The 25,005-nt window shown below is 40.4% G+C and overlaps 1 protein-coding gene across 1 annotated transcript in view; it reads left to right on the forward strand.

Annotated features, from left to right (window-relative positions):
• The first annotated feature begins 260 nt into the window (after positions 1 to 260).
• LOC122995761 (junctional adhesion molecule 3B-like) overlaps positions 261 to 25,005 on the forward strand; it is a 44,820-nt gene continuing 20,075 nt past the window's right edge. The window contains exons 1-2 of the mRNA XM_044371126.1: positions 261 to 743; positions 12,738 to 12,888. Coding sequence (XP_044227061.1) covers positions 261 to 743; positions 12,738 to 12,888 — 634 coding nt within the window. The remainder of the gene's footprint in view (positions 744 to 12,737; positions 12,889 to 25,005) is intronic.

Here is a 25,005-nt window from a genome sequence, read left to right on the forward strand (position 1 = left end):
GGGATGTATGACTGCAGTTAACCCATAGAGCTACTTACAGTACATCAAGACAAATAAGTAGCAATGTGTGATTACTCCAAGTGCAGGTGACAGATTAAAGGAAACATATAAATAAATGAGTTATATAACGAATGCATATTCTTCCATCCATGGGCGTGAGGGTCTCATCTGAATACACATGGGATATTTTGGGTTGCCATCATCCTCATCTGATGAGAATGACATGATGACATGACCTCAATGCTCTAAAGACAGTGGAGATGGTTGTGGATTTCAGAAGGAAAGCAACCTCACTTACCCCCATCACTCTGTGTGACTCCCCAGTCGATACTGTGGAGTCCTTCCGCTTCCTGGGAACCCTGATCAGCCAGGACCTCAAGTGGGAGCAGAACATCAGCTCCCTCACCAAGAAGGCTCAGCAGAGGATGTACTTCCTGTGGCAGCTGAAGAAGTTCAACCTGCCAAAGTCAATGATGGTGAACTTCTACATCACCATCACTGAATCCATCCTCACCTCCTCCAACACCATCTGGTTGCAGCAGCGTACCAGATGCAGCGTACCAGTTTTCTGCAATCTGCTGTCCCTCCAGGACCTGCACGCCTCCAGGACATTGATGCTGGCAGGAAAGATTGTGGCTGACCCCTCCCACCCTGAACACAAACTCTCCAAACCACTCCCCTCCAGCAGGATACTGCAGTCCAGCAGAACCAAAACTTCACAGAACACGAACAGACTGCAGCTGGTCTCATCAACAAGGCCCGGGACCCCCACTGACACCACACATACATTAACACACATATTCTGTATTGCACATATATACTTCACACTGTGAACTTCTGCACATATCCTGACAATATTTTGCACATTCCTACACAAACCTTCCCAGCTCTATTATTTTTAAAAAACAGACATAACACACTTATTCTTATAACACTTTTTCATATCTTCTATTGTTAATCTGTCACTTATGTTTCTTGTGTTTTGCAGTACTTGCCTGCTTTTGTCCTCACACTATACTTATTGTATACATCATTAGACCAAAGCAAATTCCTTGTATGTGAAAACCTACTTGGCAATAAACCTGTTTCTGATTGTAATGACATTACTACTTTGTGTCCATTGCTAATTTGTTCATGTCTAAACTATCAGCATGTTAGAATTGTCATTGTGAGCATGTAAGTATGCTGACAACAAGTCCTTCAAGTTAAATAAAAATAATAATTTAAAAAACAGGTCGTTTATAACTGCCCTTTATAAAAACTTATCCTAGTTTATTATATCCATGGAGCTAAATGTGTTCACTTGTATGGTTCTTCCTCTGCCGTCTGGTGGGCTGAAAACACTCAAGTGGCTCTATGAGCTTGTCTGTGCTCATCCTTAGTCAGATTACTTCAAAACATCATGACACAATAAAAGTAGGAAAAAGAGACACATCATAATATGTAAAACTATCAATTTTTCAACACACCTTGCAACACAATCCCCAACAAACCACAAGAGGTGCAATAAATTAAACGAAATTGAGATCTGGCTGACACACGCCTGGATAACTGACAACTTTGCTCCCTCAGGCATAAACCTAGAGGAAAGGTCTCATTTTTCACAAAAATATGCTTGCTAAGTGCAAAAAGTCTTTAAGTATTAATGTGTGGTGCAAAAATGACGGTATGCTTTCAGAGACGGAGCAGTAAGCCAAACATTTTGAAAATGAAACAAGCCATCTAGCTCATTGACTGGTGCATTTGGTGTAGGAGTACACTCATCATACACTATACCTCTGAGGGTAGGAGAGATGGAGTGTGACTGCATCATGTGAAAAAGCGTGTCAGCCTGAGTTAACATATGACTGAACGCCTTAGTTGCTGAATCTTTATCAATCAGGAGGCTCTCTGGCTGTGTAAGGAGCTGGATCAGCAAAGTCCACAGAGCTTTGATAGCTTGCGCTGCTGTCTGCTCCCTTATTAGTGCTGCAATGGCTTCACAGCAGAAGCAATCAATAACAGCCAAACTTTAGAGGCATGTATTAGTCTCAGCCTTCTCCTCAATGATGTTGTTTATATCTGTAGAGATACATTTCCTTGCTTCTAGAGAGACACTGTACTGAAGCTTCAAACAGACAGTCAGTTGTTTTTCCAAAGACCACTTAATAGGTGCTCACTCCAGAGATGTTGGTAGCAATACGGAGACAAGACAACAAAACACAAAGTAAGGCTGTGGCTGATGGGAATGTCATTCATTTTGCAAGTATTTGGTCATAAACCAACCAAAACCAAACATAAAGAATTGAATGAATTAATGTTTTGATCAGATGATGGCATGAGAGGAAAAGTAAGGAATTACCAAAGACACAACAGTTCATCCTCAGGGGGACATGAATGTACAGATCTTATGGCAATCCATTCAATATTTGTTGAAAAAAGAAAAGAAGAAGAAGAAGAAGAAGAAAAGAAAAAAAGTCATCAGTCAGTAGGGATTCATCCTCTGAGAACCATGAATGTCTGTGTAAAATTGAATGTCAATCTCAGTAAATCTGTATGTTGAGATATTTCATAAGTAAAAACTTTGACCCTCTGGTGGCGCTAGAGGAAAAGTGAGGGTGTTACCAAAGTAAATAGGATTCATCCATTTAGGCACTATGGATCCATCCAATAGTTGTTGAGATATTTCCAAAAATTTCAACCTGATGGTGATGCTAGAGGAAAAGTCAGGAGCTCACTGGAGTCAGTAGAATTCATCCTCTGGAAAACATGAATGTCTGTTTAAATTCAATTCATCTGATAGTTGTTGAGATATTTCAGTCTGGACCAAAGTGGTGGATGAACCGACACACAGACAGACACCATCCCTAGAGCCATGCCCCTAGCATGGCTAAAGAGTTAAAGATGATAACTTGTCCTCTCAATAATTCTTATTTGCATGCATGTTTCAGAGCATGTGCAGTAAACCAAGAAAGATGGTTGAATGAATCAGGTTGCAGGATAAAAGAGATGTTTCAAATTTTGCAACATGTCTTATGTATGTAGGACATATCAATTTAAAGTGCTGTTTCAGTTGCCAACAAGTGCTTTAGATACTCCAATTTGTATAAGATTACTTGCATCCATTGAAACCAGGTCAGACTCATACTGAGATGCAGAGGTGTTAGGCTGAATTCACACCTAATCAGGCGTTGCGGCGAAAACGCCAGTCCTCCTACTCGTTTGAATGTGGGTAGTGCGTTTAGGATGCGGGGGTGGTGGCGGCTGCAGGGCCGCCGCAGTGGCCTGCAGACCAGAATCAACTTTTGGAGAAACACAACCCGACATCGCGCCGCAGTGGCCAATCACAGCCAGCGATCAGACTGATCAGAGCTGTACAACCCTGCCATGAGGGAGGACAAAGACGTTACTAGGAAGAGGGGAGGACATTACTGGGAGGACATTACTCTTCGTTTGATGAGGTTAAAAGTAAAGATAGGCTTTGCTGATGGCTTCCTGGCTCATTTTTAAAAAGACGAGAAAAAGAGAGAGAGAGCTCAAGTGAGCTGAGAGCACCAGCAAGAGAGAGAGAACCAAGTACAGGCTCAGTGACCACAAAAAGGTAACAGAAAACACAAAAAATCATGGCAACCAAAAGATAACAGAATATGTGGTCACTGTTCGACAGGTGAGGTTGAGACAGAGGTGCACCTCCTCCTACAATGTAAAACATTTACAGGTTCAACTCTGTCATTTCAGATTTCAAAGAGCTTAATGACCTCTCAAAATTAAAAATACTCCTAGGAGGAGACAGGGCATATCCTGCTGCCCAATATGTGTCAACATGATACAACCTGAGGGACAGTGAATGACCTAGACACACATGTCACAGACACACACACACACACACACACACACACACACATATATATATATTATATATTTTTTTGTGTGTGTGTGTTTTTTGTTGTTGTTGTTGTTGTTTTTGCCAGAGGGATGGAGTCAGACAGACTGAAATAATATCTATTACCACTACTGGATGGATTAATGGAATGAAATTTTGTACAGACATTCATGCTCCCCAAAGGACGAACCTCAAAGACTTTCGTCATCCCTGACTTTTCATCTATACACTATGACCAGGTCAAACTTTTTATCTCTTCTATTGTTGGTTTATGACTAAATACCTTCAAAACTAATGACAGTCCCATCAGCTGTACTTTGTGTTTAGTGCTAAATTTGGCAATTGTTAGTATGCTTATGCTACACTAAGAAGATGAACATGGTAAACATTGTACCTGTGAAAAGTGAGCATGTTAGCATTGTTATTGTGAACATGTTAGCATGCTGATGTTAGCATGTAGCTCAAAGCACCAATGTACCAAAGTACAGCCACACAGTGGCACGGCTGTAGAATCTTCTGTATGTAAATGCTATGGCGGTCATTTTTATTGAATTACTGTATTAGGCTACTGATTTAATGTCCACATTTTCACTATTTCAGTCTTGTTGTTGCATGTTTTTTGGGTTGATTAAAAGTTGTAACTAAATGAAATAGGCTCAGTGATGGCACTGATGACGTCCCTGATCTTGTGGAAACATAAATGTTTGCTGCAGATACTAACAGTGCTGGTGTATGTTGACTCTTATTGAAGCCAAGCGAGCAGAGGGGATTTCTCTTCTTCCTGCAAATGGGCCAACATGTCCATCTGGTATTTGGAAAGCATCACATCTGAGCTGTTGGTCCAATCACAATATTGCAATGTGTTCGATCATTGTGGGAACTTCCAAGTGGAGACTTGAGATGTAGGCTAGTGTGAGAGGAGAAACAAATGGCTTGCCTGGGGTGAGAGAACAGCAGAAGGCTTTGCTTGTGTGCAGTCTGGTGGTGCACACGCCTCGGTTTGACTGTAAAGAGGACACCACGGAGTCACAGTTTGTAGTGTTTACAAAGGCTGGTGCACCTCAAGGTCACAAAGAGCTAAAGCAGACAATTGGAAGTCTGGAAGACACTTAATGTAATGATTGTTAAAGGGTTGTTAATGTGTTGTTCCCCTTTTATGGTGGGTAAATAGGTTTGTAATTATAGGTGACTAGCAAAATAGTTGGTGAATACAGTTGTTGATGGGATCATGGCCATACACTATAAGTCAGAAATGCTAAAAAGTAAAACTAAGGGTCTACAGCTATGCTAGCACCTATGTTAGGCTGTAATTAGGCATTGAGGTATTTTCAGCTAAACACTAATGTCAGCTTGCTAAAATGCTCCCAATGACAATGCTTACATGCCGATGTTTAGTAGGTATAATGTTTACCATGTTCACCACCTTAGTTTAGCATGTTTACATGCTAACATTTGTTAAGCAGAGGCTGATGGGAGTAAAATATTTTTACAGGTATTGGTCACAAACCAAGTATTGGACAAATTAAAATTTTGATGTAATGATAGCACTGAAGAAAAGTCTAGGGATCACCAAAGTTATTACAATTCACCCTGAACATGAATGTCAATATCATGTACACTCAATTCCATGACAATCCGTCCAGCATTGTTAACTCAAAACCAGCCAAAAAGTTGGGGGATTATGAAGCTTACTTCCTGGTGTTAAGTGGCTAATGGTTTCAGTAGTGATTAGTTTAAAAAAGTAAAGAAAATCAGTTTTTCGTAAGTGCAAATGTTAAATATTTTAGAAAAAAATCTTCGTATCATAATTTGCTCACAGAGTGCATCAACAGAACATATTTGTGTATTTTTGTTGAGAAAATGCAAGAGATGACCGTCAAATACCCTCACTCCTGTTTTATTCAATGCGGGGTTAATGCGTTGCGTTCTCTTGCTCCCCCTGTCTGTGTGCGGTAAAAGAGTAAGAAGGAAAAGAAAGATTTGCGAAAACAATGTAGGCTTAGTGCCAGCAGCTTGAGCTTTGAGTGAAGTGGAAAAAGGGGTGGTGTTGTTCTAAGTGCTGGAAGTAAATCTGAGAATTCAATAAGTCTCTAGCCACTTCTATTATTCAAAAGACACAAGGAACACAATGAAAACAAAAGAGGAAATATATTGTGTACGTGCGTGCATGTGGAGATGTGTGTGTGTGTGTGTTGCAAGATTCCACGTCTTCCCATCCACATCAACACCAAAAAGCTTGATGCATTTGGTGCATAATTTAGCTGTGTTGTATCTGTCTACACTCTGTGGGACATTACATCATTGTTCTATGGAAATAACTGAGCTGTAAGAAGTACATGTGCAGTTATGTTACTTGCAGGGTAGATGTCTCATGGTCTCTGTTCCCACGACTCCAGTTCTCCCTCAACTTCTGGCATACTTTGTTTTGTCATAAAACTAGCTCAAAATATGCATGCTTCGAATTCATTTTGTAGATTCTCTAATTTTCTGTGCAGAAAGGAAAATGTTCAAGATTATTTAAGTGATGACTTTGTTTAGTAGCCTACTGCTTTGACCTTTAGAGGTTACAGTATAGTTCAGTTCATATAGTTTTTACTTTTGTTTTTTAGCTACGCTAGCAGCAGTCAGACAGTCAGCCGGCGGCTTTGGTCCAGACTGAAATATCTCAATAACTTTTTGATGGATTGCTATGAAATTTTGTTCAGACATTAATGGTCCCCAGTGAATGACTTTGGTCATCCCTTGACTTTTCCCACATTTAGACAGATTTCCAAATATTTTGTGCAAGCATTCATGGACTATATTCTTAGACAATGTTTAATGACTTTTGTGATCCTCTGACTTTTCCTCTAGCGTGACCATGAGGTTGACATTTGCGGTTTTGAGTGAAATGTCTCAACAACTGTTGGATGTATTGCTATGAAATGAGTTACATACTTCTGTCTCCCTCAGCATGAATTGCAATAGCTTCGGTGATCCCTAAGCCTTCCATATAGCACCATCATCAGCTCATAATTTCAGTTTGTTCAGGGATTTTTTTTTATTAGGCATTTTTGTGTGCATTAAAATTCCACCAGGGTGATTCCATACAATGAAAATCTTGTGCTCTGGCTGCTCTCTGGACAGCATATACAGTATGTGTACAGTACACAATCATTCACACAGAGTGTGTGTCAACAGCATAGTGTCCACAATAAATAGTAAAAAATAAGTAAATGAATAAATAAATAAACAAGAAATAGCAAAAAAGATAATGTTAAAACATGCCCAATACTTAACCAAATCCCTGCAAAATTAATTATACTTCCAATAGCATCAGCTGTGCTTTGCGTTTAGTGCTAATTAGCCAGTGTTAGCATGCTACCAGGAAAAAACTACATTGGCAAACATTGTAAACATTATACCTGCAAAATATTAGCATGTTAGCATGATAACTTTAGCATTTAATTCAAAGCACTGCTGTACCTTAAGTACAGCCTCACAGAGCTAGCATGGCTGTAGACCCTTAGGGTCAAATTATAGTTCTTACAACATGTTGTCTAACCCCATTGGAAATCAAAAGTGACGGCTGAAGCTTCATATTAGCTTCAGATAAACTTTTAAATACATTTTTGCACAGAAGGAGGACTGTGAATTTTGTCCTCCATCACTTACATTGTAAGTGCATTATGAAGGGATCTTCTAATGGTCAGTATGAACAGGAGGGATGATTATGGCAAGAACAAAGAATTTCAATATTCATTTGGGCTCCTGACTGTTGTTTTAGGACAGACTTTAAAATTTGTGAACCCATCCCTTAAATATACATTTTCAGACTCTCCAGAGAGGGTCATCTTCTTTCCCACCTCTGTACAGGTGACCGATCACAACGTGAAGTGGGTGTGTACTGTATGTCAGATAGTCATATTCAGAAAGTTTACAGAAGTGGTCAAACATAGTTCCCCCTAAATGTGATATCAGAAAGGTTTGTGTCCTGAGGCTGTCTGACCATCCAACAAGCAGTTCTGATGGAGTATACTGACAGCACTATCTGATGGAGTAACTGTCACACTTGGGATAAAAAATTGTAAAAGTGGGTTTTAAAAACATTGCAAAGATAAAAGTGGCCTGTCAAACTGTAATTACAAAGTTGCTTGAATCCACAAGACTCTTGTGATTCAGCAAGTTGTTATTGAGGAAGCATGTTTTTTCTACACAAAATTCTATACTCAGTGGCAAAATATTAACACAGACTGAGGACAAAACAAGGACATACAATCAGGGTTAAAAAAAAATTGATAATGATCATTTCAGCAGCTGGCACAAAGTGGTCAATTCTATGTTTTCCAGCAGCAGCAATTTGTTTGGTATAAATACAACTTGATAGTCAGCCTGAGCAGTGATAGCCACCATGTCTAGACAAAGATAAGAAGAAAAGAGCACCACCCATATGACATCATGCCTCAGCAGAACATTCATCACAGTAGCACCCACAAGTTTAGTGTGAGAGTTGCAAAAGTACAAAAACAACATTAGATTAATAGATTTTTTAAGTTTACAAACTATATAATTTACTACTAATAATAAAATACTGTTATTGTCTAGAAGGTTTATACCAGGTCATCTTCTTAGAATCTAATTCACTCTCACTTTTTTAGTCTGAAGAGTTCCAAGTCTGTGGAGAAAGAATACTGTAAAGCACACTTCTGTACTTGAAGATATTCATTTCCAGGTCTTGGAATGGCAGGCGTATAACATGCATTTTCTGCACTGCTGCAGGATGTAACACTACAATCCAATTAATATGTACTGAAGGAGGTGTGGGAAGGAAGTGTGTGAGGCAGAACAGTTTTAAAAGGACAATGCATGGAAAATACATCCAATTATTTAAAAGAAACACTGATACATTGAGTACTTTAGTTTTATACTGTATCAGGTGCTGAATAGTGAAGTCAGCTTTTCTCCTTAAATATTTAAGCTGGCAAATTGTTCATGAGCATAACCTGCAGTACACGTTATCTTCACCTTACTGTCACCTCATTTTGTGAAGCTTACATTTTAATTATTTTTGCTGCATGGTTATCTAATTCCTAGTGCGTGTATAAAACAAGGTCTCCCTACTGAAATAGTTTTAACTATTCTTCATTGAAAGGAAAACATTCTTAGAGGGCTTACTCAGCCCTATAATTACCTGACCTGATGGCAGTGATGCCTGCATCTGGCAGCCGTGATAGCAGCCAGTCTAAATAGCTGCACAAAGTCTCTTGACTTTTAGCGATTGTTCATTTGCACAACAATAACCCGGGGGAGTTCATGATTTGAGCAGTTGGAAAATAGATCTTTTTTATATGCAAGAAAAAAAACATTTACATCTGATTGACCCGCACAATGCAACGTGAATGTATTTTTCCAGCAGCATCTTAAAGACAATGTGCATTTATTATTGCACACTGAGTTGTAATTTGGTCATACTGAAGCTACAGCCATGTTTTGTTCATAGTGCAGGATTAACTTGGCATGACAGCAATAAAAGATAAGGCTAGAATTTCAGGTCCACTGGGATGCCATTAGATATTACCATCTGGCTGCTGGATCCATGGAGGACTGTCATTGTACAAAGAGATACACCAACCATGCAGGGACCACGACCAGCAAAGGTCCATCTTCATGCTGAATGGCTGAAATAAGAATTGCAAAATGAGCCTCCATATACAGTATATATTCACATAAATTCAATTTAGATGTTGGTTTTTGTTTCCATGTGTCATTGAAAAACAAATGCACTCTTCTGTGTTTTATTTAATCAGGTAGTTTCATTAGGATTAAAAACTTTGCGTGGTCTTTTAACGATTGATGAAGGACTCTGCCAAGAAATAAGCATCATGACAAACACCGCAGCTGTGCACACTCAGTGTAATGACGTAAATATTCATGAGCAGAAGCACAATTAAAGTTACATACAGGTAAATGCTCAGTCAAAAGTTATTATGCAAGCAGTCAAAGAGCAGTAGTTTAACAGCACGTCAGCAGGAACAAGAGACAGGCTGAAATAGATTTAAGCTAAAGAAAGAATAATCAGTTTCTCATTGAATATCTGCCTTGAAATCCTGCATAATCACTTTCAACTGACACAAAGAGACTAGCTCTTTCAGTTTTACATCATTCCCCCACAGGCTGTGGGAGCATAGTACATGAAAGCCTTTTGGTCTAATTCAGTTTGCCTCTACAAGACAAAAAGGGGAAAAAAAACACTTCCATGATCACATACACAATTATATTCCACCAGGTTTTCTTGACATACAACAGCACAGATAGTAAAGAGGCAGACCCAGAGGAAAAATGTTCCAGTCTGCAAGTTTACAAGGTGCGATGGGGGTGTCAGTGTCAGTAATAAACCTCAGTTCTGCACGATACGCAGTGCCAGTGTCACAGACACTGGGAGGAAGTATTGTATGATTATATAAAACACAGTTTTAATGAAGAACAGATAAACAGCACAAAATTATCTTTTAAATCAACAAGAAAAAAGATTAAAATGTTTGTGAAGTTGCCTGATTTCATCTTCAGTGTTTTTAGTGTGTTGTTTTTAATAGTTTTAATCACTTCTGACATGTCATAGCAGAAAAAGCACAGGTGTAATTAATAGCATGAGTCATCTGATAGTGTGCATACTGGCTGTACTACATCACAGAGTCATCATTTACATTATTAGTGACACCGGTGCTCCTCCTGCTGTGATAAACAAGTGTGTGCCATAATAAAGGATTATTGTGCGTTAGGATCATAATGATGGCTTATAGGGAATGTACCTATAAATTCATAATAATACTAACCTACAATTAAATTACAGTTCCATATTGTGGGTGGATATGAAGCATGAAGTGTGTGGGATCTTGTATGTAACTGCATAGACGTGTAATCTGAGATGTCTGTGTGATTATACCATATGGTAGATTGTTTATATAATGTATAATAACTAAAAAGTTATTTTGAAGTAACAACACATATTAATTATTGATTAGGGTGGGTTTTTTTCTTTTGTTCAATTTAAATGCTGTTCCAAGTGACGGGATTAAGCGCTCACATAAATTAATATTAAAAAGTAAAAATAAACTGCATGCTGTGGAACTGGAACAGCCAAGGCTAAACCCTGCTTTATCCTGCCAACTGCTACAATAGCAGAATCATTTTCTGATTGATAGTGTTGCTTTGTACGGCAAAGTTACTTTTCTCCGACCTTTGAAACTCATTTGATCAAAGTAGGTATATTTCAAGAACTGTGTGACACTATATTCTTTAGCTGTTGTGGTATTTTAGCTTTGCATTCATCAGAAACATAAAGACAAATGCGGTGTCTGATGCATGATGACATTTCTATGATTTTATGCAACCTTGTAATTGTGAGATGTTTTTAGTGAAAGAAAAGTACACCTTGAGTCCACTCACTGGATTCATCAAGTAATATATTCAGATTAAAATTCAAATGTATTCTTTGTAATCATGCTGTTGTAAATGTTTATACATACTGTTTGCATATATTTGCCTCAGTAAGTTTAGTCTGCTTATGAAACATAAAGATGGACAGATTTCAATTATTTAAAAACCTGGTATAATATAATATTCCAGTGATTTATTTTCAGGATCAATAAGACACTTTCAATATTTTAACACAACAGACTGCAGCATACTGACTTGTAATACAAACCTAGAGAGCAGAGCCTCAAGGCAACAGTGTGGTTAAAATAACTACACCTGACTCATATTAAAATCTTGCTTGAATTACAGAGTTAGATGTCTTATATAATACAGTTCATACGCATGCTAGCATAATTAGGCATAGATCTATATTTAGACATAATTACAGCAATAATGAAGTATGCAGTGAGTATTGCAATCATCTTTTAGAAACACAGTATTGATGCGCACTGACTGATCCTGTCAGACATTCATGGATATTGTGTATTTCTGCACCACACCGGTGCAGGTATGTAATCTAATTCTGCTTGTTGTGGACCTGTTTGAAGGGACTTGAATAGTATGTCACAGACATGGTTTGAGCCACATGTATATTTCACGCAGCATCAGCTGTCATCACAGAGTTATAACAAGGCTCAGTGGGAGAAAACTGCTTGATGTAAGCAATGCATGTCACTAGAACTGGAGGCCTAAAAGAGATAACCGTATCCGCTATGATGGAAACAGGACTTTACAAGATTGGGGTTGTTCTATCAGTGGCGGTCATGTCAATAAGGTAAGAGAGCACTGGGCTGACATAGCTGTAGTGCCTGTCAAAGGATTCAGAGATATGAGCCCACAGTCCTCAATGGGGCTATGATTTACAGCCGGGGCAAAAATGGTAAATGAATATTTTATTGAAAGCCTGCCATATGCTATTGGTCACAGTAGTAGCAGGCTGCCACGCTCAACTTTTAACATGGAAGTTCAAATCTAACGTGCATCACAAGAGTAGTAATTATAAGCTTGTGTTTTTATTTTCTGTGTTAGTACCTATAAGCGTTATCACAATGTGTCTGTCTCACAAGAATGACATTAATGGACATTAAACCCAATAGCTATGGTTTTTCACTACAGCCTACACCTTTAATAACTGTGATATTGCCTCTTGACGCTTTTCCTTCCTGCCAGTTTAATACGGAAAACTGGAAATGTGGTTAAATATACTTTGTTGTTCATCTCACTTCCATCCCACTGCACATAAAAAGACTGGGGGTTTCCTATCTGAGCTCCCAGCTGCTGCCTACCTACAGTATAAGGCCACAGTAGTAAAAGCCCCCCACATCGTGTCAACTATAAATTCTTGTCTGTGTGAGTGATGCTTTCCGTAGCTATGGAAACCTAATATAATAGACACCCCCTCCCTCTCTCTCTCTCCCAGTCTCTGCCTACGTCTCTCTCCCTCTCTCCATCCACGCCAAAGCTCTTTAGGCTACTTTGCGCATGTACAGCCAGTCAAACCGAACATTGCATCGACTCCAAGATGGCGAAAACACGTCTGGCTTGCCTCCTGACTCTCCTCTCAACTCACTGTAAGTACTAAAATCATTCAAACGGGCAGCTATTTTCACCTTTTTCTGCCCGAGGAACACGACCGTTAAACGTTGTTTACTTCTGCATCTGTTTGGTCGAGATTTTACACCGCCGTGCTGCCTCAGAAGTATGTGAACGCAACTAACGGTAAACTCAAGCCACACTGACAGCAAGCCCAGGCTCTTCGACGTGAAGTAAATATAGTTATCAATTCTGTTAACAAAATGATAAATATAGTCGCCATTTTTGGTATAACTTACTGTCAACATGACTAGCAAATGTGCGGGTCGAGCAGCGGTTTTAAGCAGCTATTGTTTCTCAAATCCATCGCTTAACGTTACTCCCCCTCACTGTTTTAATGGGAATAATGCTGCCGTAAGTAAAATAAACTGTCTCTATGTAGCCTCATATTAGCATAGCGGGGATTTATTTCGGCTCTAGCATCATTAGCGGCACATTTCAGAGTCTGAGGTGAGCCACCACGTTTTTGTGTGTGTGTGTGTGTCCCTCACTTCTGAAAAAGTTTCAGCCTCTTAAGTTTAGACAACGACTTTGTGTTTGTGAGTTAAATATGAATAAATGTTTCGTACAAGTTTCCAGCAGTTAACTATTTAGCTTTGGTTTGGAGCCGCGAGAGATGTTGAAACTGGTGATGCGAGATAACGGGTTTTTCCTGCGGCGGAGTGGAGCAGGCTGTCCGCGGGAGGAGCCAGGCCAGCGAGCGTCCTCCTCCTCCTCCTCCTCCTCCTCCCGCCGCCGCCGCCGACGCTGCTGGACCTTTTCAAACAGCACCAGAGCTTACTGGTGAACAGAAACAGCCGTCGAAAAATCAGTTAGTTTCAGCATCAAAGACCCCTTATTCTCAATTTATCAATCCTACAGTTGGAAGCGATAAACGCACACCTGTAAGAGCGGAGCAGCTGGTTTCTTCATGCGTTTTGACGCCAGTTTGAGGAAAAATAAAGTTAAATTATTACTTATATGTAATAATATAAATTAAATATTTACTCTGCCGGTTTTAATGACACAGTATGTGTTATAGAAAAGCAATAAGCCACTTGTTGCAGAGATTTTTGTGGAGAAATTAAGATTGTTTACGCCTCTTTGCTTTTTTCTTCGAGCCAGACAGACTCAGTTTTTCTCAAACCGTTATGTATTATTTCTAAAATCAGGACCGTTCATTTTACATACTGTGAATTTACATTCATTTACATAGATTCGTTTATTTTGAGAAACTATTCATCCAATTAAATGATTGGTGGTTAGCAGGGATTTGCCTTTCATGAAGTCTTATTAAAATAATTTAAAAACTTCTAGATCATAATTAGAGCATGGCAGGTAGTTGCTTTGGCCTAGTTTTTGAATTCAATGAGGTGTTTTATTTCATGCGTAACAAGGGTTTTTTTGAGACTTTAAAAAATGTTAGGAATGCATTTACAAACTTTGTATGTTTTTTTTTTCTGTCCGTGTATGAATAACTGTACTCTTCATCATTTCACCATAACAGCTTGGCATGAAATGTGGTACTTGTTTTTCCTCTCATTTCCCCTTGGATGTAGATAAAGCAAGGTGTGAGTGGATAGACGTACAGATCAAAGGGAAGTACAGACAGAAGAACCTCCTGTGATCTTTCACGTGTGTGAATTGGCTCATTCTCTTTGCTTTAATTAGGAATAGCAGTGGAGCTTGTTTGAAATCTGTTGCTGTACTCTCTACACTGTCTCTCTTGACATACCTCGAGGCTGTGAGCTTTTTTTTTTTTAAAGCGATACATTTCAAAGTCAGTACTCTTAATGATGTTCCCCTCAGTAAATCTGTGACAGGGCATGGTAGCAGCACAATTGACATTTTCAGAGGGGGGCAGTGAGCTGGCAAAGATTTAAGAATTTCTTTTGTCTTGCCTGGACGGGGCTTAGCCATGTGGCCCGCTGGCTCCCAGCCAGCATCGCCACTGTCTTTCCAAACTGGACAAATCTGGCTAGACTGAAGCTGGCCACAAGCCGTGTTATGAATTACTAATTGCCGCAGATAGGCTCTGGTTACTAATAGGTACCGACTGTAATTAGAATGCTTCTTATATTTTTGGAATAGCTCTGCTCCTAATTTGGTTTTCACAAAGCGAATAAGACATTCAGAGAGTGTATCGTTTGCTTTTGCTTTTCGTCCTGTAGGTCACACTCTGTTGTTATTTTGGTATCTGTGAGATGTGCTTGTTATTTTCAATTCATGACATTCTTTGGGTAGCTATCATCTTAATGGCCACGCAACCCCGGCCATTCCAAGTGAAGGCTAAACCCAGCACGACCGAACATAGCTGCAAATATCAGCCCAGTCATCTGTCAACCAAGCAGAAGACGAGGGCCATTGTTATTTTAAGTGCACATGCTCACAGCAGACTTTCCAATCTGATCTAATGGAACGCATTGACATTTTCCACTGTTGGCTTCACCTGAGCCATTTTACTTAAAATATTCCAAAGAAAGTGGTACACATTATAAGAGGACATCTGCCAGAAACCTCCTGCCAAGAACGCGGCCAAGATATTTGGGAGCTTGGAAGATGCTCAAAGTGGATTAAGACCTAGCAAATATAAACTTTGAGATCACTGCTCTGACTCTTATAGGAAACACCTGTGGACATCTGCTCCTTTCAGACCTCGCGTCTGCATTCTTGAAATTATGTGGATCGACAATGGCAAATTTTTTCACCAGTAACAAAAAGATACAACTGTGAAAACACTCTTCAAATGTTGTTGCAGACTTTTAATCAGCTTTCACACTTGCTCAAGTGTTGAAACTGATTTCTCCTCTTGGACAATTGACATTTTTATGGTTTGTTTTCACTGATGGCTGTCAGCCTAATCAAATTGGAGCCGTGTCTTTATCTGAATGGATAAGATAAGGGAGAAAGCTGTCCACTAGATGGTTATTGAGCCTCCTCTGTGCTCTCCACTGATAAGATAATCAGAGAGCTTTGAACATCCGCTAACTCACACATAACTGGGTGCTCATCGGGTGACGTTACCCAGCGCACTCTTCAAACATTTGTCTGAATTACTTTTCTCATTGTTTGGCATGTGTGGCTTAGCCGTTTGGCATTGGCAGGAGTCGGTACGCCCCCAAGATAAGTGCTGATAGTGGCTCCCCTAGGAGGTGCATGTTGTCAGATGTTTCCCTACCCACCCAAAGCTTGTGAGCAAATGTTTGGAGCACTCTCTGAATGGCATGTACGGTCCCTGTGGGCAAGTCACAAACAGTCTGACATTTTACTGCAGAGACAGTAAATGGCAGAGTAAAAGAGGGAGAGCAGACAAACAGAAAGGAGTCCCGTGATGCCTGGCGTTTGTTTATTACGAGTCAGTAGTTATTCTCTCTAGAAAGCCCTGAGTGAGAGGTGTCGGTGGCATAGCACATTCATCATAGCTGCCATTTTGGTCTCAGCTCAGATGTATCAGCAGAAAGGAATTCACAGGCATGTTTGTGCTTATTGCTTAACACGGTTGTGTAATTAGTTTGACAAAATCACAAAATCATTCCTTGGAAATCACTGCAGTCAGCAGTCATGTGGATATCTGTGCGACAACAGTCCCTCCTCGGGATAAAGTTAAAGCGGCACATGGCCCTTACTGTGGAATGACCCCGAAACAGCTGAGCAGGAGTGGGTGGAGGTGTTTCGAGCAGCATCGCAGGCGTAACCAGAAATATCTGCTGCGTCCCTCCCGAACCTGAGCGTGCGTGTTAGCAAATGCAGCATTCCAAATAGAAAACACATGGAGGCAGAGAGCTCCTCCATCATATGTGCACTGACTAACAATCATAACCACCTGTTTTCCTAAGAGATAAAAGGGTCCCCTGTTGATGAGCTGGCTGAAGTCAGAGCAGAAAGGGGGGAGCTGTGAAGAAAGCTCAGCAGTGTTGCTAGTCGGAGGCATTCAGGAAACAAGTTGGGTGTGACGATACATCTCCTGAGACACAAATCCATTTTAACTTGACACAGACAAGGATTCAGCACCTTGTCCTGCTTTTATCATATTTTTCACTGGCAGTGAGCTACAGCAGATGCTGAGGTTGAAAGGCAAACACTAACGTGCTCACGTTCCAGAAATGGCATCGGCATGTGCATGCTTCAAATGTCAATAAGATTACCATGTGAAAGAACCATCGGTCATAAACTAGACCCAGCCTCCGGGCAGTACATACTGGCCAATAACTCCATGTGAAAATATTATAAAGGCCTCGGTGTGGAAAAGGAATGTCTCTAGTTTTTTTTTTGATCAACTAAACAGATTTACAAGCAGAGGTTTGGACAGGAGCAAGATGGAAATGATGGCTTTTAGCAGGCTAAAGTGGTTGTTTGTTTTGACAAGACATTATTATTGGATGTTTAGGCCACTCTAGATCAACAGGATAATCTCCAAGATGCCTCTGTACTGGCTGCCTGAGCTTAGGGCAGCACAAGAGTGGCTTCCTGTATGATGATCTTTATCTGTTGTCACATGGTCCCCGGAGGGAGGAAGCACCACAGCAGTTCTCCTGCTCATGCGTTCACTGGATACTGACGGAGTACATCAATAGGTCAAAAGAGACCAGCATCGATCAAACATCGGGATGCTGTCAGCTTAGTGAAATAATTAGGGTTTCATTAATGACATGGCTGAGGCAATGAACTACATGTGGCTGAGCCGCTGTCGCTCTGAAAGGAAAAAGCTCCAGGCTGTGCTCCTGCTGAGAGTCATAACCAGATAATCGCTCTGGATTCATCTTTTGTTTACCACGCTGTAACAAAAGGGCAATTACTGTCTAAAAATAGCCACAAGGCAGAGTCATCTGACAACCTCAGGTGTTTGATCACAGTTCATTCTAAGCCATTGGGTTCACCAGTAGCTTAGCAATATTTCAATTTATTTTCTGTACTTCACTCCCAGAAAACTTTTTTGAATGCGCATGATAATAACAACCAGGGCTGCATTCATTATCCATGTATCTGTCCATTACTTTCTCATTTGTCATTTAGTCTATAAAATGTTAGAAAATTGTGAAAATTGTTTCCCAAAGCCCAAGATGACGTTGGTGATTAATTTTCCGTCAATCAACGAATCTATTAATCGACTAATCGTCGCAGCTATGATAACAACAACAATAGAAACAAAATAACATTCCAGCTCAGCCTGCAGGGCTTTGAAAGGACTACTAATGGCAGCAGCCAGACTCAGGTGAGCCCTTATATCAAACTAAAATATTAAAATCAGCTCTAAAGGTAGTCAGGGTCTGGCTAAAAGCCTCGCTGCTGCATTCTGAATGGGTTGGGAACACAAGACAGGCTTTTATGTTTCCTTGACAGAGTTTGTGTAATGAAAAGAAACAAAGCAGGGAGACTTCAGGATGTCATGGGGTGAAAAAGGACGTTAAAGACACTTCTTGGAAAGAGGAAATACGACTGCACACTCTTTTTGACCTGTTCATCAGAAATGAAATATGGATTAAAATAAAAAAAAAAATCAGGATTCTGGCCTCTCAGGATTATAATAAATGAGATTCAACTTGTCTGATGACACATGGCCAAGATAATAAGAAGATATCAGAGGGAGCTGATAAACACAATGGTGTGTGTGTGTGTGTTACCTTGGAGACAAGACCTCAGCTCTCCACCTAAAACTCCCAGAGATGTTGAACATAATGTCCTGCCTCTAGTGCATGTTGAGGAAGCTGGTGTTGTGAGTGTGGATATTTTGGCGTTTCCTGGCTTGTATCATTCCTTGGAACATGGTGATTGGGTGGTTTTGGGCATTTTTCACTTTATGTGTTTTTTAAGGCATTAACAGACCGGCTTCAGTGTATTGAGATCTCATCCAAGGAACTGTATTTGTGATTGATACCAATTCTGCAAATAAAATTGCTATACCACTAGTTATTATTACCACAAGAGCTCCTACTGTTAATCAGGAGCAGTTGTGCTTGAAGCTCATTTCCTTTTCTTACATCTGCTAGCCTGTAATTACCACACCTCTATCCACAACCTCCAGGCTCATGTCAAGCCCGCAGCATGCTACTGCGGAGGCGGTGTAGGTATAGGGTATGGATGCACCTCTCAGACATGTAGCTGTTAAAATAAAAAGCAGGTAAACATCTAGTTGTTAATTACATGCTGTGATGTCCATGATGAAAAGAAGGATGTTTGACAGCAGGCCATGTTAATGTTTTGGGGTAAATGCAGCCAGTTTAGCAGAGGCACTAAGTGTCAGATAGAGGACTTCATGTGAATTACTGGCATCCTCTGGGAGGCAGTGCAAAATGGGTTCAAAACAGCACAGCATAGAAATGATAGATGAGGCTCGGTCAGTGCAGCAGACTTGGACCTTGATGTCCTCAACTTAAAAATAAATAAAATGAGGAAATTATTTATTACATGCTGGCAAGCCCTGCTGTTTTCAGAGTCTAGCATTGAAAAACAAGTCCTGAAATGCATCTAAAGAACACAGTTTTAATTGAAAAAAGACAAACCTATCATTTTCTTAGTGGTTTGAAATCCATGTTAAAGCATAATCTTATAAGACCTCATCTCATAAACGGGTGACTCAGTAGCTCCACACTTGGCAGGACGGTGTGCAGAGATGGGGATTTCAGACAGCTCAGAAGAAGACGTGACACAGAAATCTTTGTGCTCATCCAGATGAGTTATTATGATGATTAATAGGCCTGTCACCATAACTGCTTTTGTTGGATGATATACTGTCCCAGAAATAATTGCAATACAATATTGTTGTCATTTTTTGCCACTGATATAATGATAATATAATAGCATAGTAATACACCCTTTCAAAGAGCAATGAACTTTTCATTCTTAAGAATATTCAGACATTGGAATTAGAATGTGAAAAATATCTTTTCCCTTAGCTGCAAGGTTAGTGGGGATGTAAAGGAGGAAGTGGCTGGGCTTTCAGTGGGTTCAGGAGGGGGTAGCAGCTCAACCTTGAGCCACTTACTCACAGGGGTGACATGGAGGGAATGGGAATGGGTGCTAGGCTCGTGCTGATTGGCGATCGGATCAGGAGAGGAGGGGGTGTCTCAAATAGATCATACACAATAAGTTGTGCTGTTTATTCTGGCATCATGTTGGCTAAAATGTTGATGACATTCTTATGTAAACAAACACACAGGTAAACACACTGGGCAGTATCAAGGTCAACAAAAATAATTAAGGTCATGCCCATCAGTGTTGTGTCGTTCATGAACGATTCGTTCAAAAGAACTGAACTGAATCCCTTCCTGAAATGATCCGTTCATTTCTCAGTCAGTTCAGTTAAGCTCTGAGTCAGTAGTGAGGAAACGTGATTCATTCTCACTGAGTGAGTGATCCAAGTGGTTCGTAGGAGGAATGGGGTGTGTTCAAGACAGCAAATGCACAGCTGATTGTACGTAATACGGTAGGACTTTGTGAAAGCAGCTTTCAGTTTGCAAACAGTATCTTTATCCAACTAAACTCTCAGCTCACTGGCTTATCCCTCACAAACGACTGTTCTTAGTTAACTAGTTAGTGAGCTGAACTGAACCTTCGGCCGTGCTTCAGTTCAGTGAGTGGGACTGCACACTTGGAGCTCTGGTCAAGCACTGAACAATTTAGTGAATGAATATTTTGAACAAATCTTAATGAACTGTTTCTAATGATTCAGTACACTGACAAGGACTGCTTTGCCCTTCAGTAATGTCCATATATCGTACGATAAGTTGATAACGTAATCATCGTGACAAGCCTAGTGATTAACTTGTGTGTGTGTGTGTGTGTGTGTTAAGAGGTGATGCAGTGGATTTCTTGTTAAAATGTTTCTTGCTGGTCCTGCTGTATTTTGTAGTCCAGTGAGACATTCAGTGTTGAGATATAATGAGGGAAAAGCTCAGCATCAGATTATCTCCAGTCATCTCAAAACCAGCTGAGAAAATAAATACAGTGTACCGCTGACTAGAGGCAAAAATAAATCATAAATTAAATTTTGGTTCAAATTAGTTTGCTGCAACTGACTTAGCCTGCTCCAGAGTTTGATACTTGAGTACACTTAACAACACAGGAAGCTTTTCCTATTTGACCTAAAAGATACATTCTAACTAATGAATGACAGTAGACAGATATACACAAAACATTTTTCATACAAATGACAAAAGCTGTATTGTAGCTATGATCATGATGGGTATCTAGAAGTGTTACTAAATCGGAACTGGTTCCTGACTGGTCAGCCCTGAAATATCCATAAGCTCCTGGACAAATGGCGCTGCTATCTTTATTTATGTAACGTGAGTTCATTCTAGCCGGCGTAGGTGGTAGTAATGCACCGTAACACTTGTTGCTACCCGCCATAAAATGGAAAAATGAAGGAGACAGCACTGCGCAGGCCGAGGAGACGGCCGCCGACCGGTCTGAGACAGAGGCAGGAGCAAGAGAGCTGCCTGGAGCACACTCTGAGATAACGTTATCTTCTGTCTTCTGCCTTCTGCCGACATTAGACATCACCATATCAACTGCTAAGTAGCAGCACGCATTAGCTCAGAGGGCTAACTCGGCTTATTTACATTATGTGAATGTTGTTTTTTTCCATTGACCAATCCATTTGTTGAAGAGTATCTTTATCTTCGTATCTTTATTTTTTGCACCAAATTATGAAGAGTAGCATCAATAAGAGTATCAATAAGTATCGGTATTGATAAAATCCCAACGATATTCATCCCTAATGATCATTAGCTAAACTGCTGCAGACAGCCCACCAGTGCCATCAGACGTACAGTGTGCATTCAGCTGACTGGACAGATTGTAACCAGACCATCTGTCCATATGGCGAGAGGGCTATCCCGTCTGGACTACTCAGTGGTAAATATGTTGAGATTGAACTAGAATTGATATCACTGTTAGGCTGTTTTACAGTTTGCCAAAATATAGTTTAGTAGAATATAATCCAAATGGCATTGATCAGAGCGGTATTGATCTCATACACCAGTGGCTGTTTGGTCAAATGGTGAAAAAGTCAGAATGATCATGAAGACCCACTGCTGAATGCTCTTCCTGTGTGTCCACTAAAACTTCATCAACTCTGTGGGAAAAAAAAAAACTGTCCTGGGTGAAAGTGTTGCAGGATGGAACAGGAATAAATACTTAAAGAGAGATGAAACAGTTGATATCTAAGAGCATTAATGGAATTTCCTGATTCTGTCAGAAAAGATCACCGGTACCCTGACGGTTCATGCTTTTTAGGCTTTGCTGTGAATCATGCTAGAGCAGAAGATCGGACACAGCATACACAAGGCTGTTGCCACATGTGTGTGAGGGCATACTTTGGGTAAGTAAGTGCCTCAGATATTTGTCAGGATTCCAGACATAGGCGACGAGTTTGTAACATGGTGGCTGGCCCCTGTCTGAGCTCCAATAGAACGAGGCTTTGCGTGTGGGTCTGCTCGGTTTCTGCGCCATAGAAAGCAACAGAGTGAAAGAAGAGGAGAGCAATTTGGGTGGATTTCATTATGACTCAGTAGTTTGTCAGGCGTTTGTCATCATTGTAACAGGTCATTTAAAATGGACTGCTGCCTCAAAGCTGATCACAGACTTAAATATTAAATGAAGACTGTTTTAGTCACAGAATCCTAAAGTAAACTGTTGACACCAGCCAACAGCAGCTCTTAGAGAAGGAATAGAATGTAGAATATCATCTTTATTGACATGGTCTAAATGATGGAAAACAAGAAAGGGGGATGAAATGAAGTGGAACCGGAGGATGCGTCAGTGGATATTCCACAGCCCATCTGTGTTAAGGGATTTCCTGAATTTTATGCAGTTAAGGTTATAATTAAGCTTAATTGTCAGTTTCTCAACATTAAACCTCATATCCTGTAAGAGAGCGGAGTCATTCCCCCAAAATGAGCATGTTATCTACTGCTATTTCCTTTCACAAGACTACTCCACTTCCCAACATATTTATACAACGCTCATTATCAAAGCTTAAAAGGTAACCTTACAAGAAGCCATGTAGAACTTTGAGATTATTCACAGAGCCATAATAATCACAGGGCATTATTATCAGGGATTTTCCTAGACTTAAAACATTTCCTCGCCGTGTGGAGAGATACCACAACAGATGAAAAGAAGAAAAAAAAAACTCAAGCAACAAGATATTTCAACAGAGGATAACAGCTGTATTTTTTCAGCCTTAACAAGAACAAGCACTTACTGGAACTTCATAGTAATATGAGCACATTCTTTGGTATTTATTTATGAATCTTGCTATTAAAACTATGTATAAAAATGAAAGTAAAAATCAAATCTGGATAATCAAACAGTCCCTTTTCAACTTGCTCTTATGTACCTTAAAAAGCTGCATGATCTGTGTCTGATTTTTAGTTAAGTATAGAAAATAGTTTTTACATTTAGGAAACAAAAACCGCACCTTGTTCTTCAGGTGCTCGACTTCTTCATTAGTTGCAGTCTGCTGCTTGTCTAGCTCATACCCAAGGCCCCATCTCATAGTTATTCTCTTGAACCCAAGAATACAGAAAGCACAGATGTGTGCTTCCTAAAATATTCAGCATACAAAAGCGAAGAGCCAACAAATAATTTATTGAGAAAATAAAAAAACAACAGCAGAAAACACGAGAACAAAAGCCATTTAGTCAGCAGGGGTAAAGTTTACGGTGTGCGCACAAGGCCTGTGTGCTTTTTGTGGGAGGCGAACAAGAGGGAAAACATACAACAGGCCACCAACCCCTACACCCACCGCACTCCACCCCAAAGTTGAACCCGGAGCTCCCTCGCAGCCGTTCATTCTGGTCCGATCTGGTTTGAGCCAGAACAATGATCTTATGGTTTCATGAGCTTTCCACCACACTTTCAGAAGGAATCTGTATCTCCGCGCTGATGAGTGTCTCTAAAAGGCCTCCGTCCAGCCAGTTCTCAGTGTAATGTATTCCCCTCTTACCACCCAGCCCCCTCCTCCATCCTTCCCTTCCCTTCCCTTCCCTCGCACAGGATCACTCATGCAGAACTGAGCAACTGTACGGTTTTATCTCAGATCATCAACACTCTAGATCATCAGTGTTCACATCTGTGGGCGGCTTCCTTTGGGGCAATTGTTAGCGTGGTAACGCCGTTCAGTGAGAAGCTCGGCTCTGCAGAGAGGGAAGGGCTGCTGTGATGCGCCAAGCTAAAGGTCCAAGTCAGATCTGACTCTAACCGTCATTATGAATGGGACTCGACCACTTATGGCTGCTCCATTTCCTTTCAGTGTTGAGATGGATGCATTTAAGAAGATTGAGCCTGGCGTTTTGCCAATCAGTGGTAGTCTTTGCTTATCAGGGCTGGGCCTGCTGAGCACACTTTCAGAGAATTCAGTGCAGTCTGGAGACTCCTAACTGGGGGGCAACAGACAGACTGTGACAGTGACTGTAGTCTGTAATTGACGGCATATCCTGCTCACTGTGACTAATGCTCACTTGAATTAGTTAACAGGTTATTTTTTTCCTGCACGCATTTCACATCCACACTGCATGTAAAGTAGCAAAATGTGTATCATTTGGGCAGTCATAAATAAGACAGTACACTTTATGAGGTTTGGATTCTTTTACTGAATCAAGTGACAGATGTGTGCAGATTTTTGTATTTGCGTGTGACCACCGTTATAATCTGCTCCATAAAACATTTTTGTATTCTATAGGGGAAGATTCAACTGAAACATTTTGTCATTATTGCTGTGTGTGTGTGTGTGGCATTCAACTTCCTCTTGATTGTTTTGTGTAATAAAGCAAATATTGAACAGAGGAGCACATGTTTTCCAAATTCAGCCGTAGAACGCACAACACAACGGAGCAGTTATGTTTGACACAAGCACAGACAGCGCGTGACTGAGGCGGCCAGCTGTCCTCTATTCTTACCACGAAAGCACTTTGGAACTTTGGTCATTGTTTCCCCGGCCCCGAAAAGTTGCACCGTAGCTGCGCGCAGCACACCTTTACTTCCTTTGTGACTGTACGCATGGCAGCATAGTTCACGTCGCAGCCTGGAAACAGAATGGGTGGCATGAAACGGTCAGTCATTCGGCTGCCTGATGCCTTTGTCTGGTATTTCCCACGGAAACCCATCAAGGA

The sequence above is a fragment of the Thunnus albacares genome, chromosome 13 (genome assembly GCF_914725855.1).
Source record: "Thunnus albacares chromosome 13, fThuAlb1.1, whole genome shotgun sequence".
NCBI classification, from domain to species: Eukaryota; Metazoa; Chordata; class Actinopteri; order Scombriformes; family Scombridae; genus Thunnus; species Thunnus albacares.